At 37.9% G+C, this 18,039-nt stretch overlaps 1 protein-coding gene across 1 annotated transcript in view; it reads right to left on the bottom strand.

Annotated features, from left to right (window-relative positions):
* Positions 1 to 33: 33 nt before the first annotated feature.
* kitlga (kit ligand a) overlaps positions 34 to 18,039 on the bottom strand; it is a 40,669-nt gene continuing 22,663 nt past the window's right edge. Inside the window, exons 2-8 of the mRNA XM_015058660.1 lie at positions 8,863 to 8,970; positions 8,137 to 8,193; positions 7,182 to 7,334; positions 6,875 to 7,049; positions 3,616 to 3,681; positions 1,395 to 1,492; positions 34 to 1,171 (exon numbers count right to left, since the gene is read on the bottom strand). Of these exons, the coding sequence (XP_014914146.1) occupies positions 1,064 to 1,171; positions 1,395 to 1,492; positions 3,616 to 3,681; positions 6,875 to 7,049; positions 7,182 to 7,334; positions 8,137 to 8,193; positions 8,863 to 8,970 (765 nt within the window). The 3' untranslated portion in view covers positions 34 to 1,063. The remainder of the gene's footprint in view (positions 1,172 to 1,394; positions 1,493 to 3,615; positions 3,682 to 6,874; positions 7,050 to 7,181; positions 7,335 to 8,136; positions 8,194 to 8,862; positions 8,971 to 18,039) is intronic.

Below are 18,039 nucleotides of genomic sequence, written 5' to 3'. Positions count from 1 at the left end.
CTTTACAACACTCCACCACAACAGAGTTTCTCCATGTTGCTTCCAACAGTTCTTAGCAGTGCTGTAGTTTACATGATAAGCTCAGCTAATTGCTAATTGCTGCTGGCACTAGTCTGTAGGAGCTGGTGGGAGTCGCTGTGGAGCGCTTCCCTTAGTGCAGCTCAATCATATTTAGTTCTACAACATCCAAAATCGAGTGTTAAGTGTCTTTCTGAAAGTTTTGTTTGGCACACCCTTAACTGCAACTGCACTGAAAGATGCTATGAGCTGAATTATGAACAAGTCATATAAAAACAAAGTTCAGACAAGCTAACGCTAGCTTCCTGCTTTGGCAAAAGTGTTTTCCTGCTGGATTAAACATTGACAGCAGAAGCAAGATATGAGTTTATTGAAGAAGGTGGAGTATTTGCACTTGCATTTTTAATGTTATATTGAGATACTGTTTTTCTGTTTAAAATTAGTAGGAAATTCTAAAACTAGTGTATTATTTAATTAAATGGAAGAAAATACGATATAAAAACTATTCAGTTTTGGTAGTACCCTACATACTTCTGACATATCATACCATTTAACTGGCTGTGATGATATATTACACTTACTGCGAGGGTTGAGGTGGGGAAGTCAAGTAAAGGTGAGGGCTTTAAAAATTCAATGCAAATTCTCAAAGCTCAAACAGCTGAAGCACTGCAGTCCAGATTTACTGTCCTTCTTATGATTTGAAGTTCCATGACCTTTCATTGTGTAATTGTATAGTAACCCTGCTTTTGGACAAAGTCCCAGTTCTTTCAAGAAACTACCACTTCACAGTTTTTACAGTGCATATCGCTCGTTTAAGAGCACACCTGCTTCTTATCAAGTTATATGACTCTGTGGTTTGTGTTTCCACTTCTTTCTTGTTCACTGCAGATTTTTCTATCCTCAGAAGTTAGAATAATCGAGTCCAGACCCCATGTCATTGATGACAAGAGATTAAACAAAATACAAAAAGAACACAAATAACAATTATGTTGTTAATTGCATTCATTTGCAAGATGCACAAGCTGTGGAAAACGACAGAAGCAGCTTACTTTTCTGACGTTTCACCGGCTGGCTGAGGTGCCATCGGCTCTGTAAAGCTTTCTTCTTCTCCACGATTTGATCGAGGATGCTCTACGTTCCTTCTTGACCTGACCTGCAAAGGGTTAAAAAAAATTATAATAATGTGCCAAACACTCACTAGACTCTTTAGCGTCGGCGAAAAGTTGAAAGGCTGCCGATGGTTATAATAAATACTGTGGAAAAAAGAAACAACTATCTTCCGACATCACCATAAAACCCCCAGAGAAACAGGTTTTATCTCTGGAGCGACTCGTGAAGTTTTATGACCTTGTGTCAGGGGTTAAACGTTAGCTCACCTTCCACACAAGCAGGAAGATTAGGGCCAGCAGTGGGATAAACAGTAAGGAGAAAAGGCTTTTCTCCACCACCTGGCGAAGGGGACTTGGCGATGAAGCTGGAATGGAAAAACAGAAAAAAAAGAAAAAGGAAAACTCATAAACCTTTTGCCTCTAGTCAGTACTGGATTTGACATACAGTAGATAAAGAAATCAATTAGTGCCTTTTTTTTTATTGTACAATCGCCCTGTGTGAAATTGTCAAAATGTTCCTTCTGTTAGAGCAAAAATCAGCTAAAACTGTTGCTGTAGAACCACCGTTAGACATCTGGTGTGATGTGGCATCTGGAACCAACCAGTCTGCAGCAGATCTATTAACTTAGATAGATCTGCTAAATTAATAGAAGTGCCATTTAGGTTCCAAGTAGCTGGAACCTGAATGGCACTTTCTCATTTGTCCAGTGAATGTCTCAGATCCTCAGAGCTCTGAAGAAATAGAGAATTTGGTAGACCAAGTTAACACCTACAAAACTGAGGCACTGCTGTTATCTCGTGTCGTTTCGTCATTGGTTTTCGCCTCGTCCTTGCGACCTGGTAGAGCAGATTTTTCAAGCTAACTACTACAGTAAGCTATATTGTAAGCAACAGGGTTTTTTGTTGATGTTCAACTAAAACACTGGTGGATGACTAGGGGATATTTTCAGTAGTCCAACATGTACAGCTTAGCTGACGATAAAGGTAAAGATGAGTCTTTGGTTTTCATTATAAACAACATTAATTTATCTTGTTTATGTTGTGTTTTTTACAGGTTTCCACAGAGATCTTTTCTGAGCAAAAATGTAGGATGTAAAAAACTCCCTAAAGTCGATAGTAAAAAGTTGAAACTGTGCATTTATGTATCATGCTATTCATCCAACACACTGTTGTATTTCTGCCCAGGGTTTTATTTAAGGCATAGATCAAGGTATCTGATACTCAAATTCAAAAGTACTTTATTAACTTCAAAAGGAAGATAGATGTTGTTGTAACTCATTAATTCTTTAAAGAGTTATTGTACATGGTGATTGCACATGGTGATTGCTGCTGGCAGGAAAGATCTCTTGTAGCCGTCTGTATTGCAGTAAATCTCAAAAAGCCTCTGACTGAAAATACTCTGCCTTCCCAAGACAGTCTCATGAAGATGATAGGTCAGGGTTGTCTATAATTTTCCTTGATTTTATGAAGAATCCTTCTTTGCATCATTATCTCCAGAGGTTCCAAAGTCATGAAGCCAAATTTAATTTGATCTCTTGCTAATCCAGGCTGCTATGCATGTTTTTGTATGTAGGTAAAAAAGATGCCATGCAGTTTATGGAATACACAGACAACACTGCATTTGATTTAAAAAAAAGTTATAGCAATAGCCCAACGATTATGTTGCTTAATGTCATGCTATGTTATGCAGACGCTTTGTCTGCAGTGATGAAGATAAATTCACCTCCAGTGGAACTTCGCTACTTTCTTAGGTTTTCCCAAATTGACACTATCTGTCCCAAATCTTTACCTCTCCCAGATTCTTAAAATTTTTCATGACTACAGAAACCAGTCATTCCTTTGCTACATTGCAAAATCCCCCCAGGTGCCACGGAAACAACTTTAACTGAACTTAGCTACCACAGACTTTCTATTCATCCACAGCTGTGGGAGAAGAAAGGCTAAAAGGAGATCATGTGAAGAACACAAAGCAATATTTATACAACAAATACATGTCAAACCAACTCCCTCGCAGTGGTTACATTCTGATATGTGAGCAAAATTCCTCCCAATTCAGAGCAAACGTACACCATTAAAAGAGTCCTAATAAAGTCAGCCTGCAAGCACGACTGGAATGTGTGGAGATGTTTGAATAGGAGAATTGCTGCTGCTAATGTGAAAAAAAAAAAACCTGAAAAAATTTTGCATAACACTGTTGTAACTAAAATATGGATCATAATACCCAACCACTGAGGAAAGTTGAACACCATTCTAAAAGCTAAAAGCTAAAAGCTAACCTAACCAGATTGGAATTAAGTGCTTTTGGGATTGTTTGGTCGGGTGACCAAACAATCCCAAAAGCACTTAATTCCAATCTGGGCAGTTTTCTGGGATGAAACCTTGAAAACCCTTGAATCATTTTTGTTTCTACAGTTGTACAAAATCACAGGCCAAGAGTAAGTTCATGAAGAAAAAGTTGGTCTATCGAAAAGTTAATAAGAGACTTTACCTGATGAGCGCGCTATTTCTTTAGTAGAGATACTGAGTGACGTGTCTTGGCCTGACGTATACTGAGCTGAAAACAAGAAGATAAAAAAAAGGGAGTTCAGGAGACAGCGACAAAAACTGAAGACAAAAGACTGACAGAGTGAAGCATAACTGTCTGATGATGAAAACATTCATTGTTAGGTAGTAAATAGTCACTTCAGAGGTACTCTTTTTATCCCTCCCCCAAACAACACACAAAAACATCTGATCTGGTGGCAAAAAAAAAGAAAAAAAAAAAAAGAAAAGCACTTTGGAAAGATTGGAAGATTGCTCTGTAATCAACACGTATACAATCAGGTTTCAGCCCTTTTCTTCCTTTTAAACACCGCGCTACCTTGGGACATCTTCCCTTAGTCCTGTGACTCAGCCGTGTCTCAATGGGCATTCTAAGCACTGAGGCCAGTCCTGAGTTTTTATCTTGCTGAGTTCTTGTGTGGAAATAATGGTGGCAGATTAAAAGCTTCTCCTAAAAAGCCACAAGAGATCTGCCCTAAATACAGCTCGCTCACAATGCTCCATACCAGGTGGCAGCAGTTTCACAATCGTAAGCAAAGCAGGAGCACGGCTTGCTGCTGGTTAGGATTTGGAGATTAGCTTCAGAGACAGTGGAAATGGAAAGTTCCCTTCAGTGGTTCCGGCGAGATCCCAAAGGTTTTCAGCCAGTTTGTACATTTTGTCAATTTGTTGTGATTTTTTTTTAATTTTTTATATGAAGGCAAAGCAGTTTTAGGACCCAAAAGGGGGGTCCATTTTGGAAGGGCTGTTGGTCTTTGTGCAACAAGCCCCCCAAAAGCATGTAAAAAAAAAAAAGAAAAAAAAGAAATTCACACAAAATGTACTTGTACTCCCAAACTAGTTTTATACCATTCAATTTAATAACAAATTGTTCAAGCTTTATGCATGTAATAACTAGTAACTAGCATTTATTTGAGTAACTTTTTTCCCCCTTCATTTTAGCATTTAAAATACCAGAATTAGCTGATTTCTAAGTTTATAAGCTGACATTATTTTAAAATATTCAATCAGGTAGTCTGGTCAGTTACTCAGTACTTGAGTAGCATTTTCACCAAATATTATTTTCTGCTCCTACTTAATGATACCTAAGTAACTAATAGGATGGCTACTTTTTATTTCACTTGAGTGAAGACATGTTGAAGTAGTGAATTGAAATTTTTGGGTGGTCTAACCTCAAAAGGATAGACCTTTTCTATTTTAATTGTTTAATTGTCTCACAATTAAACAAGTCTAAAAACCAAAACACATGGAGAGTCAATATGAACAGGGGTATTTTTGCAAATTTCACAGATTCCTCTGTCATAAGAGGAACATGACAGAGCTCGTAGAGCTCTTGAACTATTTCTAACATAAACGGGTCTTCTTGAAACATCTTGAAAAAAATAAAAAAATCCTCCTCGAACTCAATGTTGTAGACATCCTTGGACCTCAGGAATGGGTAAACGGGTGCAACTGTTTGGGTGAATACTGGGTCCATGCTGCTGGTAGCGTTCCTCACCGGTTGTGGTTGGGTCCTTCTGTCATAAGGTGTGGGTGGTGGTGAGGTTGAACGCAGGCTGAACTCAGGTTGTAGTGAAATAATGGATGTAATGCTGACAATAATGCACAAAGACAGTCCAGGACAGGCAGCACAGGAGAGAACTAAAGCACACGGCTAGTACCGGTAGCACTGTCGTGAAGTCTGACACGGAGCTTAGTTGACCAGGACTTCACAGTACCACTGGAAAACTCGACAGAAACCGACGCACGTAAGTCAACATTAGACAAGGACCCGACAAGAGACAAAGACAACAGGTGGGTTTAAATACACAGGGAGGGTAATCAGGTAAGTAGACACATCTGGGGAGCAATCAAGAGGGAAGACAGACTCACAGGGGAAAACTAAAACACAGAAAAACCTCAAAAATAACCACACAGAAAACACAGATCATAACATCCTCTCTCTAAATTTTTTTGGGATTTGTAGTTTTTCCCCAAAATATCGTGAAAAATGTGTTTTGTCTTGACCTCTAACATGTTGTACTTTCTTGTCTTGGAACTGAATGCATTCCAGTCGCTGACAATTTCAGATTTAAATGAAATTGTTACGATCTGCTTATAGTCTGCAGTAAGGAAATGTACGACGGCATACTAGAGCCATTGTAGACAGATACAAATATAAAAAAACCCTTTTGAAACTTATATCTGTACATGAGATCTTCTTCTCTGTTTTTTTTCTGAGTCCATAGGATAAAGGATTTACATGTGCTGAGACCCCCTCAGGCCAAAAACAAAACAGTCTGCTCTTTGTTTTACAAGAATTTAGGCCACCATTCAGCTATTGAAGAGGATCAGCCACACACTAAAGCAATGGCTACGTAGGAGAGAGTTTATGAGCTCAAATTCGGCAACAGTCTGAATTAAGATAACCCTCTGAGGTTCTCAAACAAGCAGTTCGGTTCAAGCGTTGTAGTTTACACGTATTCCAGAAAATCCAGCAGGAACATTTCATATGGCTATAAAAATCTCACTTTTGGGAAAACAAACTGCAGCTTCTATTTATGTTCACTAGAAAGGCAGCTTCTTTCTTCCTGGTTTTAAGAACAGTGGATTTATTTACACTACTCAGGGATTTGGAGAAGGTTTCACAGAACAGTTTCATTTTTTGGTTTTTCAAGCAACAAAAGAAAGAAGAAGAAAAAAATGACAGTTGTTGAATTTTTTTCTTGGTCAAGCAAAGTTGGCCTTTTATTCGAGTAGTTAATTTTGAACAGAATACTGATTGTGCACAGCTTTTCAAGAGTGTGACTAGCGCAATATTAATATTATTTCAGAATGGCTGAGCTGGATGTTTTTCAAAGCATCTGGGATTACGAAGGTGCTCTGTTCATTTTAGAATTGTTCATAATTCTGAACTTTCATTCATGAATGCGTTGTCCTGAAGTTGAGTTGAACGTTTATATGGATCACTACTGAGTGAATAAACGTGTTTTTGAAAATTTCAGTCTTTCTTTCTTCCTTTGCTTCTTTCCATCTTTCTTAGCAAATCATAAAGTTCAACATTCTATATGTTAGTCAAACTAAAATAAACCCACACGCTGTAGTTCATCTATGTCATCACACACATAAGTTTTTCCTGCAGAATATTTGTTGATTGTTTCTTATTAAGGTTCACATCTAAGTCACATTTTTCCCTCTAAATACAAGAAGAATGAAGCCGGCGGTACCTGAAGAGGATTCTTCTGTCGGTATCGGTGTGGTGGGACAGGGAGGTGGATCACATTCCTCTTCAGGTCTTTCTCTGTCTGCAGTATTACACACCTCCTCGACAAAGTTAAAGTATTTCCCTGTTTCCCACTTATCATCTCTGTAGTGGCACTCAAACTCTAACATTTGTGTATTCTGTAAGGATGAGAACAGAGGCACTAGCAATTAGTCATAAGTGATAAGGAGAGACAATCACACGCCACTATAAAGTTTTCTAGATAATCAGCAAAGTCATTATTTATATGATAATTAATTATGGGAACTCGCCATATTACTGATTCCTATCCGCTTCTCTTCAATGAATTGGATGAGTATTTGTATGTTGAGATTATTAGATGAAATGTTTCCAAACTTTTCAGATAAATCCTTCAAGCTCTCCTCCAAGTAGTAAAGATTTAACTTTGCCCAACACATGTCGCCCTGGAGGAAAAACAACAACAAAAAGACAGAAAGTCTGTGAAAAATATGCAACAGTTTTAGTAATGAAAGTCACCCCAGGACAGCTGGTATCACTTAAAGAAATCCGGTTAAGAAATGGACACATTTGGGAATTACAGTATGACCTGGGTTGTCTGGAACTGGAGACAATAGAGTCTTCCAGACTGATAGATAAAATATATTGAATCCATCACATCCTATGAGTTTGGAAGTTCAAAGTCAGTTGCATGGCCAAATGTCTTGGTTGTCCCACCGTGTTATTGGTAAAACGTTCATAAAATTTAGGCTGTTGCAATACTATGAGTAACCTGTGATTGCCATAATGCCTCTTTTACAAGTGTTTTTTTTTTAGCTTTCAGTGGTCATAATGTTTGGTTAATGAAGGTTTTTGTTTTTTAAATTAAAGGTATTAAACTCATCCATGCGTTTATCACATTGATTTCTGAAATGGTGTCTTCACAGGTCTGCCTAAAAAAAATCAATCAGCTGATCCAGAACGCTGCTGCTGGTGTTCTGACTAAAACCAGGAGCATAGAGCTCATCACCCGGTTCTAAAGTCTTTTCACTGAGAGAACAGACTTTAAAATAAACTGCTGATAGTTTATAAATCACTGAACAACTTAGAACCAAAATACTTTAAACATTAAAAATACTTGGTTGGTTGATACTTTGTTGCAGCAAAGGTTGTTGTTGTATCAACCTTCCAGAAAGCTCAGGTCTTGTCAGTAAATTATTTTTTTCATTCATTAAAGAATGAACACAAGGAGAGAGGAAGACGACTTACCATTTCTTTGGGAATGAACTTGATGGGGATTTTATAATCTTTTGGAATATTTTGTCTCTGTTGAAACAAAAGTAGCAAAAGTAAAAACATTTTTGTGTTTTATTGAAGACATCCAGAATCCAAAGGTTTACATACACACTTATTTTCTCATGACTGGCATAAAATAAAACTAAACACTTCCTTTTTTAGGGTTAGTTAGGATTACCAAACACAACGCTTCCTCTTGAGACGTCGTTGGACAAGCAAAAGGTGCATTTAGCAAAAATGAAGAGCATCACGAGGGAAGAAGTTTATGTGGAAATATTATAACAACATTTCCAGATTTCTGCCAGAATATTACAACTTGGGCACCAGTGGCTCTCCCAAATAGAAAATGTACAACTTGGTCTTCTAAATCAGATAGAAAGCGGACAACAACATTAATGCTTTGCAGTAGCTAGTAGGGCAGACTACAGACTTGACTCAGTTGTACTGGTTCTGTCAAAAGAAATTCCAACAAACAATTATGAAGAGCTTGAGGCAATAACTATAGGCAATTCTACCCAACACCAAGGAAATCTATTTAAACTTCTATTCTTCATTACTTTGGTATTTACTAAATGGACATAATGTCTTGACTCATGTAAAGCAGGAAATGTTTAGTGTGATTTTATGTACAGAAAACACCAACAGTACCTAATTCATCATTGAAAATGTTGCCTAAACGGTTTAATTTCCAAATCTTACCAAATCAGGGACTCTCCTGTCAATATCATTGACCACTTTTCCAGTCGCAGCTGAATGTACCCCAAGCGTCATGAACAGCAGGAAATGGACACAGACGTCTATCCAACTCTGTGAATCAAGAGAGATAACAATTGGCAATCAGCTGAACCATATCCATGTCATTATGACCAGATGATAGTTAATAATTAAGCAACATGAGGACATTCATTAGTTGTTTTTTTATTATTTCTTCTGTCTCACGTACACAGTGATGATGTCGATGTTTCAGAGACTTTTTTTTGAAAACACAAACTATTTTTTATTTGAATTTAGACCTAAAATATAATAATTTTTTATTATCAATCATTAGTTGCAGGACAGCTAGTGCTTCCAAAAATAAATAAATAAAAAATAATTAAAACATTTATACTAAAAATATGACTTTTTAGCTCTTCCCACCCAAAACTTTTGCATTATTTTTTTAACCTAACAAGCGAATCAGCAGGTTTTCCTCTGTGTCACCAGGGTCAGAGTGGAAAACAAGTGTCATATTTGAAATCACTCAAATATCTGCTGGCTTCCTCTTTGGGATTAGATAATAGAAATAACATGTAAAAATTGACCACAGGAGTGAATTGGGGAAATTGTGACAATGTAAAATAAAATAAAACAATAAGACACTAAACTCACAACTCAGAAGTGTAAATTTATTCGGTATAACTTCGATCGAATTGGAAAATCTTTGTTCACTTCTAATACAATCTGTCATTTTAATTGACCTGCTTTTGGTTGTTACCTTGACTGAATAGTAATAAATGATTCTCGACTAGCTGCTTATGGACGATGAAAGAAACAAAAAAAAATAAACCTTTCACAGGGTTTATTTAAAGCCGTCCTGTGGAGCCTCTAACAATGAATGACATTCTCATTGTGAGATTGCTGCTTTGGGGTTTTAGGCTGACGTTCCGAATGACAATGCATGGGAAGCACAGACCAACAAAAGACTACAGATAGTGCAGATATATTTAAACAGAGCTATGTTTTTAGAATTTGATGTTGTTTTGAGGAAGGAAAGGCTTTGAATATGTTTGAAGGAGCGACTCCCCTTTAGCAAGGCCAGGTAACGTAAACACGTCTATCAACTGATACTTTAAAGGCTCATCAGCAGAAAGCCGCCATTGGCTGACCTCTTTTCTGATGTCAGCGCCAATCCGACAATATTATGCAATGGACCTGCAGTTGTTCTCTTAATATAGATCAGGGCCAGTCACCGTCTTGCCCGAGTTAGTTCGGGAACCTTGAATGGCAACCAGCTCCATGGCAAATGCAGCTTTAAAGTGCTCTAAAGAGAGTGGAATTAAGAGATCATTGTTGACTTAACCACAGAACCAGGCTTCAACAGGCGCAGCGGCGTTCATCGCCGCAGTTTATTTGGATTAAGATTTTCTAATCATGCTGTCTCTTTGGTTCTCGTGAGGATAAACTAGAACCGAGAGAACAAAAGCTGTAGAATGTTTCACACAAACTGCAGCTCCCAGATTGCCAGCTCTTTCTATATGTTTGTCAAGCCCAACCAAAACAGGAAAGGAAAGAAACAATGCTCCATCAAGAGCAGGAAAGGCTAACGGAAAGGCATCATGTAAAAGGCAGATGGGGTGCAGAGGCTTTCACCTCAGCTTCAGCTTATCCACTCAAATCAACAGACGGAGATGAGTGGACGTGAGTGTTATGGGTGGGAAGCATGGGAAACAAATGGGCAAAGTCATTTTGTTCTTTATGGTGAAAAAAAAAGTTCACCGCCAAATTGGTTGACCTGTACAGAGTTTGGTTCACAAGGAGACCAGGCATTGTTCAGTGGAAACTGAACAATTATCCAACATCACCTAAAGGCTTTTCAATAGCAAATAGGAGTGGAAGAATTTGATGACATATATAAATAAATAAATATATATATATATATATATATATATATATATATATATATATAAGCAGACATGGGAAGTCTTTGCAAAGCATTCAAGAAAAACACAGATTGAATCCAACCAATGTTACTTATGCCTGCTGTTGAAGTCAACAAAAAAAATTAAATACATGAAATTCAAACTACATATTCTTTTGTGTATGCTGACAGAATGGTATGTTCTCAGTGACGTTGAGGCGTGAGGCGTCTTATGTCCTGGTTTTTTGGAACCGTCACAGAGTTTTTTTCAACGATTGACACTGAACCTTCAGCTATAACAGAACGACTCAGTCTTTTATAGACCAAACAGTGGAGGCCTTTTTGTGCCCCAGAATTAATGAAGTATCTGACAGTGAAGACAGTGTAATGTCTCCAGATTAAAAAAAACACCTTATGAGACAGCAATGCCATCAGAGTGAGGGTTCTACTGGGAGTCCACTTAAGATAACGGAAATCCCATTGGTCCGATGTTGGAAACATTTGGTTCATTTGTATATGTTTCGTCCCTCTACATAGATATGTCAAAAATATGCCACATGTACTGGAAAATAGCCAAAGAAAAGCAGCTTGCTACATGCAAACACACAATGGGGCCCACATCAAGCTCCTTCAAGTCCTTAAAGTTGACTAGTACGTCTATGAGACGCTGCCTCTTCACTCACTGTTTTGACACTACAGGACACCGGCAGCTGCTTCACAGGCAATCCAGGTTTGAGGAACTCCAGTGCTGCAGTGACCCACATTGTTTAGATGTTTCCCTTTCTGAACACGTTCCATGTGAATAACCGATTCCACATTTTCCTGCCCTCTTAAACTGGCACTTGGAAAAGTACTCATCATCCCGACTCCCCTTATGACGGATCGTTTTTCTACAATGAGTGATGAGATTTTACAGGTGTTTTGGAAAATCTTCATTCATGTATTTTCCAAAAATAGAGCAAAGATTTTATAGAATCAGTAGTCGGTGGATTTCTTTCTTCTTACCCCAAAAAAAAAAAAAAAAAACACTGAAAATGAGACCGCTTTATGTTTTCACAGCTGAAAGGAGAAAGTAATATAGGAAACTGTGCTAGCAGTCTGGACAATGAACAATTTTTATTAATCAACTATGTCGACACAGGGAAACACAAGAACTACTTCCTTCCTTACTTCAAATTAAGAGACTCAAACAATTACAAGAAGATTAAAACTTGATGAAACACTCAGTGCTTATGATATCATAAGCACTGAGTGTTTATGATATCATAAACACACCAATTTCCACCAGCTGGAAATTGGTGCGACCAACAGCAATGGTCGCACCAATTGCTGTTGGTGCGACCATAGATATCCTTTGCTGTTATGTGTCTTAACTTATTGTATTACTCTGTAGACTGCTTGAAAATAAATCATTTTAACCACATGACAATTTCAGCTGATATAAATATCCAGTATCATATTGATGTTATGGCAGATAACCAACAGTTACTAACATTTACATTCATATTGAAATATTTTATTTATATTTCAATACCCATTTTGACAACCACTGCTTCTTTGCTTCAGTTAAACACCCCATAATCCTTTGCTGCATTACCATCACTGTCACATGACCAAACATGATCAACCTCCTCCTCCAGTCTGAGTTATGCAAAACTGCCATTTGTGAGTTGGTGTGCCATATCTATATTACTACCATATAGAAAAAGATAATGATCAAAACAACAACCCCGAGAAAAGCCATAATTTTCACACTGACTGAATGCACACCATTGTTTGGTCCCAATAAAACCTAATTTCTGCTATTTTCTCTTTGTTTTAGAAAAAGCACCGAGGCTGACCGCCACTGACACACCACACTGGAATGAGGAGTTAAGTCAGGAGTTTTTATTTGCAACGGTTGTTTCAAAGAAAAATTGACTTCAAAAGGAGCAGACTCTCATTCCAAACAGCTGGAAAATAAACTCGGAGAAATGATGGGAGTAAACAGTTCCTGCTCAAAAATCCACCAGCGGAGCTGCTTTCAAACTGTTCTGCGAAACAGAGGGAACCAGAGTTGTTCCACAATTTTTGGAAAGGGTATACGGCATTTACTGCCAAAACCTGAGGAACAGATTGGCACAACTACTGGGTTTAAGGAAAGCAATCACTTTTTTTTCCCTTTAAGGATGTTTTCTTTGCCCAACATTAAAACTTGTTCAATGATCTGAAACATGTACAGTAAGTGTGATGAAAACCAAGGCAGAAGCAGAAAACATTTGTTAGCATGTCGATACTTATTCACGGCACTACACACACCGCTTAACATCACATTGTGCAACTGTTTTGAAGCAATTTGATCTTACAACTGAACCACAATCACCCATCCAAAGACAAGCTGAATAGATCTTCCAACACCTACAAAATATCAGTGGTGTGTCTTTCACAAATTGAGTCAATTGGCTCAGTTAGCCTGAGTTTATACCGCTGGAAGAATTGCAGATGTGAGTTGTTAGCAGAGAATCCCTGTTATTACTCTTCTTAAGCTAATGGTGATCCCCGTGTTTTTTTTTTTTTTCTTTTGCGAGAGCAAATAAAGCCGAGCTAAATCACCTGGCTTCGCAGCGGGATCTGACATGAAAGGTGAGCGATGGCAGCGGTATCGGCCACCGCCGCTCCTCAGGTTTTTAAGAGACAGATTCCCAGCATGCGAACACAGCAGCAGGCTGGAGAAAAAACCCCCCAAAAAAACAATCATATTAAAGGAGCTGTGCTGACTACAAGCCTGAGGTTCAATTCTCCTCAGACCTCCCAGTGCTGACAAGTTATGAAGTGGCTGTCAGAAACACGTGTTCGTAACATTTGGTGAGCTGATAGGCCCGGAGGAGCAGAGCACTGGATTAAATTTTGTAACTATTTAGCGCAGGCTTGCGCTTTCCAAAAAAACATATCTATCTTTAAAGCACAACTGATGGTCCAGTGAAACGGAAGGAAAGTAAATGTTTTGATGATCCCACTTAGTGAGTCTGGAAAGGGCCTAAGCCAATGCTTTTCTACATCATGGAATAAACATTAGAAGATGTAACATGTTCTTCTGCTGTCAAAGCCAATAAAATCTGATTATATAGTAAATGGGGTATAAATCTTGTAGCAGAAAAAAAAGAAGAAGAAAAGATTCCCTAATGGCAGCATTCCCAGATTTGGATAAAGTGTAATTATTTGTTTCTTTGCTTTGAGGTCAATCTGTCCTCGGGGAAAATCCATTCCTGTCCGTGAGTCGCTGACAGCCTCTTAACAGGATTTAACACTTTGTTGATACATACTGCTACAGCAGTGTTCGTGTTCTTGGATTTTCCCCGACTCTGTATAAACATCAGACCTACCACTGCAACAATCAGGATTTATATTTTTTCTTGTTCCTGACACTGATCCGGGCCATTTAGGAAGAAACGTTTGCTGATAAAGTGTCTCCGTTACGATACATCATTAAAATCACTGACGTGTGTATGCCTGAAAAGGCAGCAAGACAACAGAACATTTCATCAGTAATACTCTACACTCGCTCACTGATCATATTCATAACAGTGCAAATTTAGTTCATCAGAAAAAAAAAACAAAAAACAAAAAACTTTATCTTTAAGTATATCTGTAACGTCCTGCTACATAATGAGATTCATCAGCATTCAAATTTGGCCTTCGGCCTGAAATTTAAGTTCTCTATTTCCCTAACATCTTTTAACATTATATTCATTATGCCCTGAGACAGACTGGCGACCTGTCCAGGGTGACCCCGCCTCTCACCCGGAACGTTAGCTGGAGAGGCACCAGCAACCCTCCCGACCCCACTAAGGGACAAGGGTGTAGAGAAAATGGATGGATGGATGGATTATATTCATAATGCAAAATGTGCTATAAGTTCCTTTATATGTGCAGTATTAGGTGTTTCCCTTACTATGTTACCAACAGTTGTTAAAAATATGCTACATATATCAAATATTTTTACTTTGTAATTTAATACCTTGAAATTGTCCCTCTGTCTCTTTAAAAGCTCCTGCTCCTTCTGAAACTCCACCTTCAAGAAGTCATCACAACATGGCCCCTCTATTAACCCTTTAGCAACATTTTTACCAGCGTTTCACTGACAAGTAGCTCCTATAATGAACTCAGCAGATGCTCAGTTCCACCAGGTGTTTGCTAATTGCTGCTGGCTAGTCTGAAGGAGCTGAGAGGGGGAGTTGCAGAGAGGGCTGCTCTGTGAGGCCAAAGCTTGGAAACCGAAGCTCAGAGGAGAAGCAACCAGGCGTTTTTCACGGCTGAATGGTTGCCATGGAGATAAAGGAGTTTCTAAAACATGCATCAAAGAATGAAAGCAACACCACGGGTTGTGTTTTTGATGAGAGAATAACATTATAGCATCATGCAAAGCTAAAAAAAAAAAAAATCTGATTTTACCTAATACTTCCCCTCTAATACAGTGTTCAGCTGGTGAGGGGTCACTCTGATCATAGTTATGAAGCCCCGTATAGGGTTAGCTGTTTGCTATGAACAGTTAAAAGACCACAGCTTAGTACATGCTGTAACTTACTGCATATTCTTGCTTGCTAATGAGATAAAGATTACTAGTTAAATTAAATGACAGATCAATAATGAGTCAATTCATGCTTATTCTCTATTTTGATATGTCCCGTTGATAATTCTTTAGATGTCTCAATGGCATTCCAGTGGAATGTTTTGACAAAAAAAATACTGTCATTTAGTTCAAAGTTTTTCCTGCTTCATACATTAGGCAGAGCATTACGCACTGTGAGTTGCACCAGCTAATAGAGTCTCTTTCAAAGTAAAACTTCAATGCAATGCATAAAAAAAAAAACTGTTTTATTTGCTGTGCACTCAAAGACAGGAGTTGGGATAAAGCAAATAAAAGAAACCGGATCTGACTTCTAGTGTCTAAACTCAACACTCAGCTCCGGCCTGCGACTGTTTGACTTACACCATTTGACTTTCTAAAAAGTACTTTATCAAAATCATATATTCATATCACTATCGTGCCGACACAGACATTAACACAATTTTAGTTCCACTTGGCACTATTTCTAATACCTTTTCGAGTTGGAGGTGAAGTTTTATTCATGTGGGTATAAAAAAAAAAAAGTCTACACTAAATTCCTATCTGAGCCCCAAATTTTGTGTTTTTAAATCATTGCCGTTGAGTTAAGATTTTAAAAGCCTTAAGGTCAGCTAAAACTCACACCCTTGATGAGAGTATGAAAAATTTACCACCATCACTGTATTTAATCTACTGGGGATGACAGTTTTTACAGCAGCATAAAAGCCACATTAGGCCAACAGATAAAGCTAATGTCTGAGATGTTAGAACAGTTCAAAGGGCAACTTTGCTTACGATGGGCCACAGCCAAGCAATGCAGGGCTTGGTGTTACTCAGGAAAACATGGCATATACATGACTTAGATTCTGTGCAAAGCTCAACATTTAAAGGAAAATATACATTTTCACTAGGCATGGTACAGAAACATAAAAAGAAGCCATAAAACCTCCTCCTATGTGTGGTTTGGTGGCTATAAAGCTGCCAAGACTTTAATAGCAACACTTCTGTCATTTACGTAGTCACATCTATAACTTTACTAACAGTTACCATGGCTACAGAGAGGTTGTTCAAATTTGGAAGCAGCTCACTGAGCATATCAGACCCCAAATGTTATCCCAAAACATTTGGGCTACGAATGTTCAAGTGTCTGTTCAAGTGTCAATGCAGACATTGAAGTAGTTCAATGTCTGCATTGAACTACTTCTTCCTCTACTTTGATGAAACATTTCAAATCCATATCTTATTCAATTGTATTAAATGACACTGGATTGAGAGTGTTGCATATTTATTTCTACCATTTTTTTGTGTTTGTCCAAAATATAACAACAGAATGATGATTCAGGATGAAAGAAATTGATGACAGAAGTCGCTGGAGTCATGAAGGACAGATGTTTAATAAGGTATATATTCAAATTTACCACAATTGAATGATACTTGATTAATCCCAGAGGGGAAAAACTTAATAATATCCACATGTTCATCTTGAGCTTAGTCTTTATTGCTAAGCTACAGAGAAGAACATCTTGCTGCAATTATGCTGATGTCTCGATAATTCAGCCACATGATTCTGTTACACTTCAAACTTCCAGAGTTCTTGCTTCTCAGCTATTTATCTAGCATATAAAAAACAAACAAAAACTCAAATAAAAACTAATTAGCTCTGAGTAAAACACCAACATTGAGGTTTTCTGTTGATCCTTACGATATAAGCATTAATACCAGTGTTATTATGTTCCATGCAAATCTTATGCTACATAATGACATGACTTTTTTGAGCTTTATATGAAGCTGTAATGTCATTCTTTCATCAAATACATACAGAGTGTTGCTTTGACTCATTCATGCATGCTTGAGAAATCCTTGAATCTCCCATGGCAACCATTTAGGGATGCCACCACGGCTGCTCATGCGAAGCACTGCCGAGTTACCCAAAGCTTCACCTTGGAGCTTCTGTGCCCGACCGAAGTCCCTCCCTGCAGAGTGCTCCTCCAGACTAGCGGGAGCAGCAATGAACAAACACTTGTTGTAACTGCGCATCTGCTGAGCTCCTAAGAACGGCTGTAAACGGCATCACGGAGAAGAATTGCTGTGATAATGTGCTGAAGCGGGAGTGGTAAAGGTAGGACTTCCTTAAAGAGACAGAGGCCAATTTCAACGCGTCAGATGCAAAGACAAATTTCTTTTTTCACATTATTTTTGATATATTCAGCATTTTCATAACAACTGAAGGTAACATAGTCACTCGATTGTGCTATAAAATGGCACTGTGTGCCTGGGACATACTTAATAACCTGCTTTTATATTGCATGTCAACCTGGTTGCTACAAATTCAGGTTACTGTAAAAGTTAATGTTCACTGCTTCTAAGATAAAGTTTATAACATAAATTATGTAGCACCTTCATAGCCTTCAACCTATGGCAAATGTACTGATATGGGGTCGGGAGTTATATAAACAAAATAAGAAGAATTTAAGTCAGCACCCTTTGAAAGCCCTTTTCATTACTGTTAAAATAACATTTTGACATTTTTTTGGATGTAGTAATAACACAAGAGCTATCACTTGTGCAAGTCTAACCCTTTGCAAATATATATATATATATATATTGCAAATATATATATATATATATATTGCAAATATATATATATATATATATATATTGCAAATATATATAT

The sequence above is a fragment of the Poecilia latipinna genome, unplaced genomic scaffold (assembly GCF_001443285.1).
Source record: "Poecilia latipinna isolate Pla-1442-1.1 unplaced genomic scaffold, P_latipinna-1.0 Scaffold1561, whole genome shotgun sequence".
In the NCBI taxonomy this organism is placed as follows: Eukaryota; Metazoa; Chordata; class Actinopteri; order Cyprinodontiformes; family Poeciliidae; genus Poecilia; species Poecilia latipinna.
The sequence above is the reverse complement of the archived record's forward strand: the minus strand, read 5'-3'. Positions and strand labels throughout refer to the sequence as shown.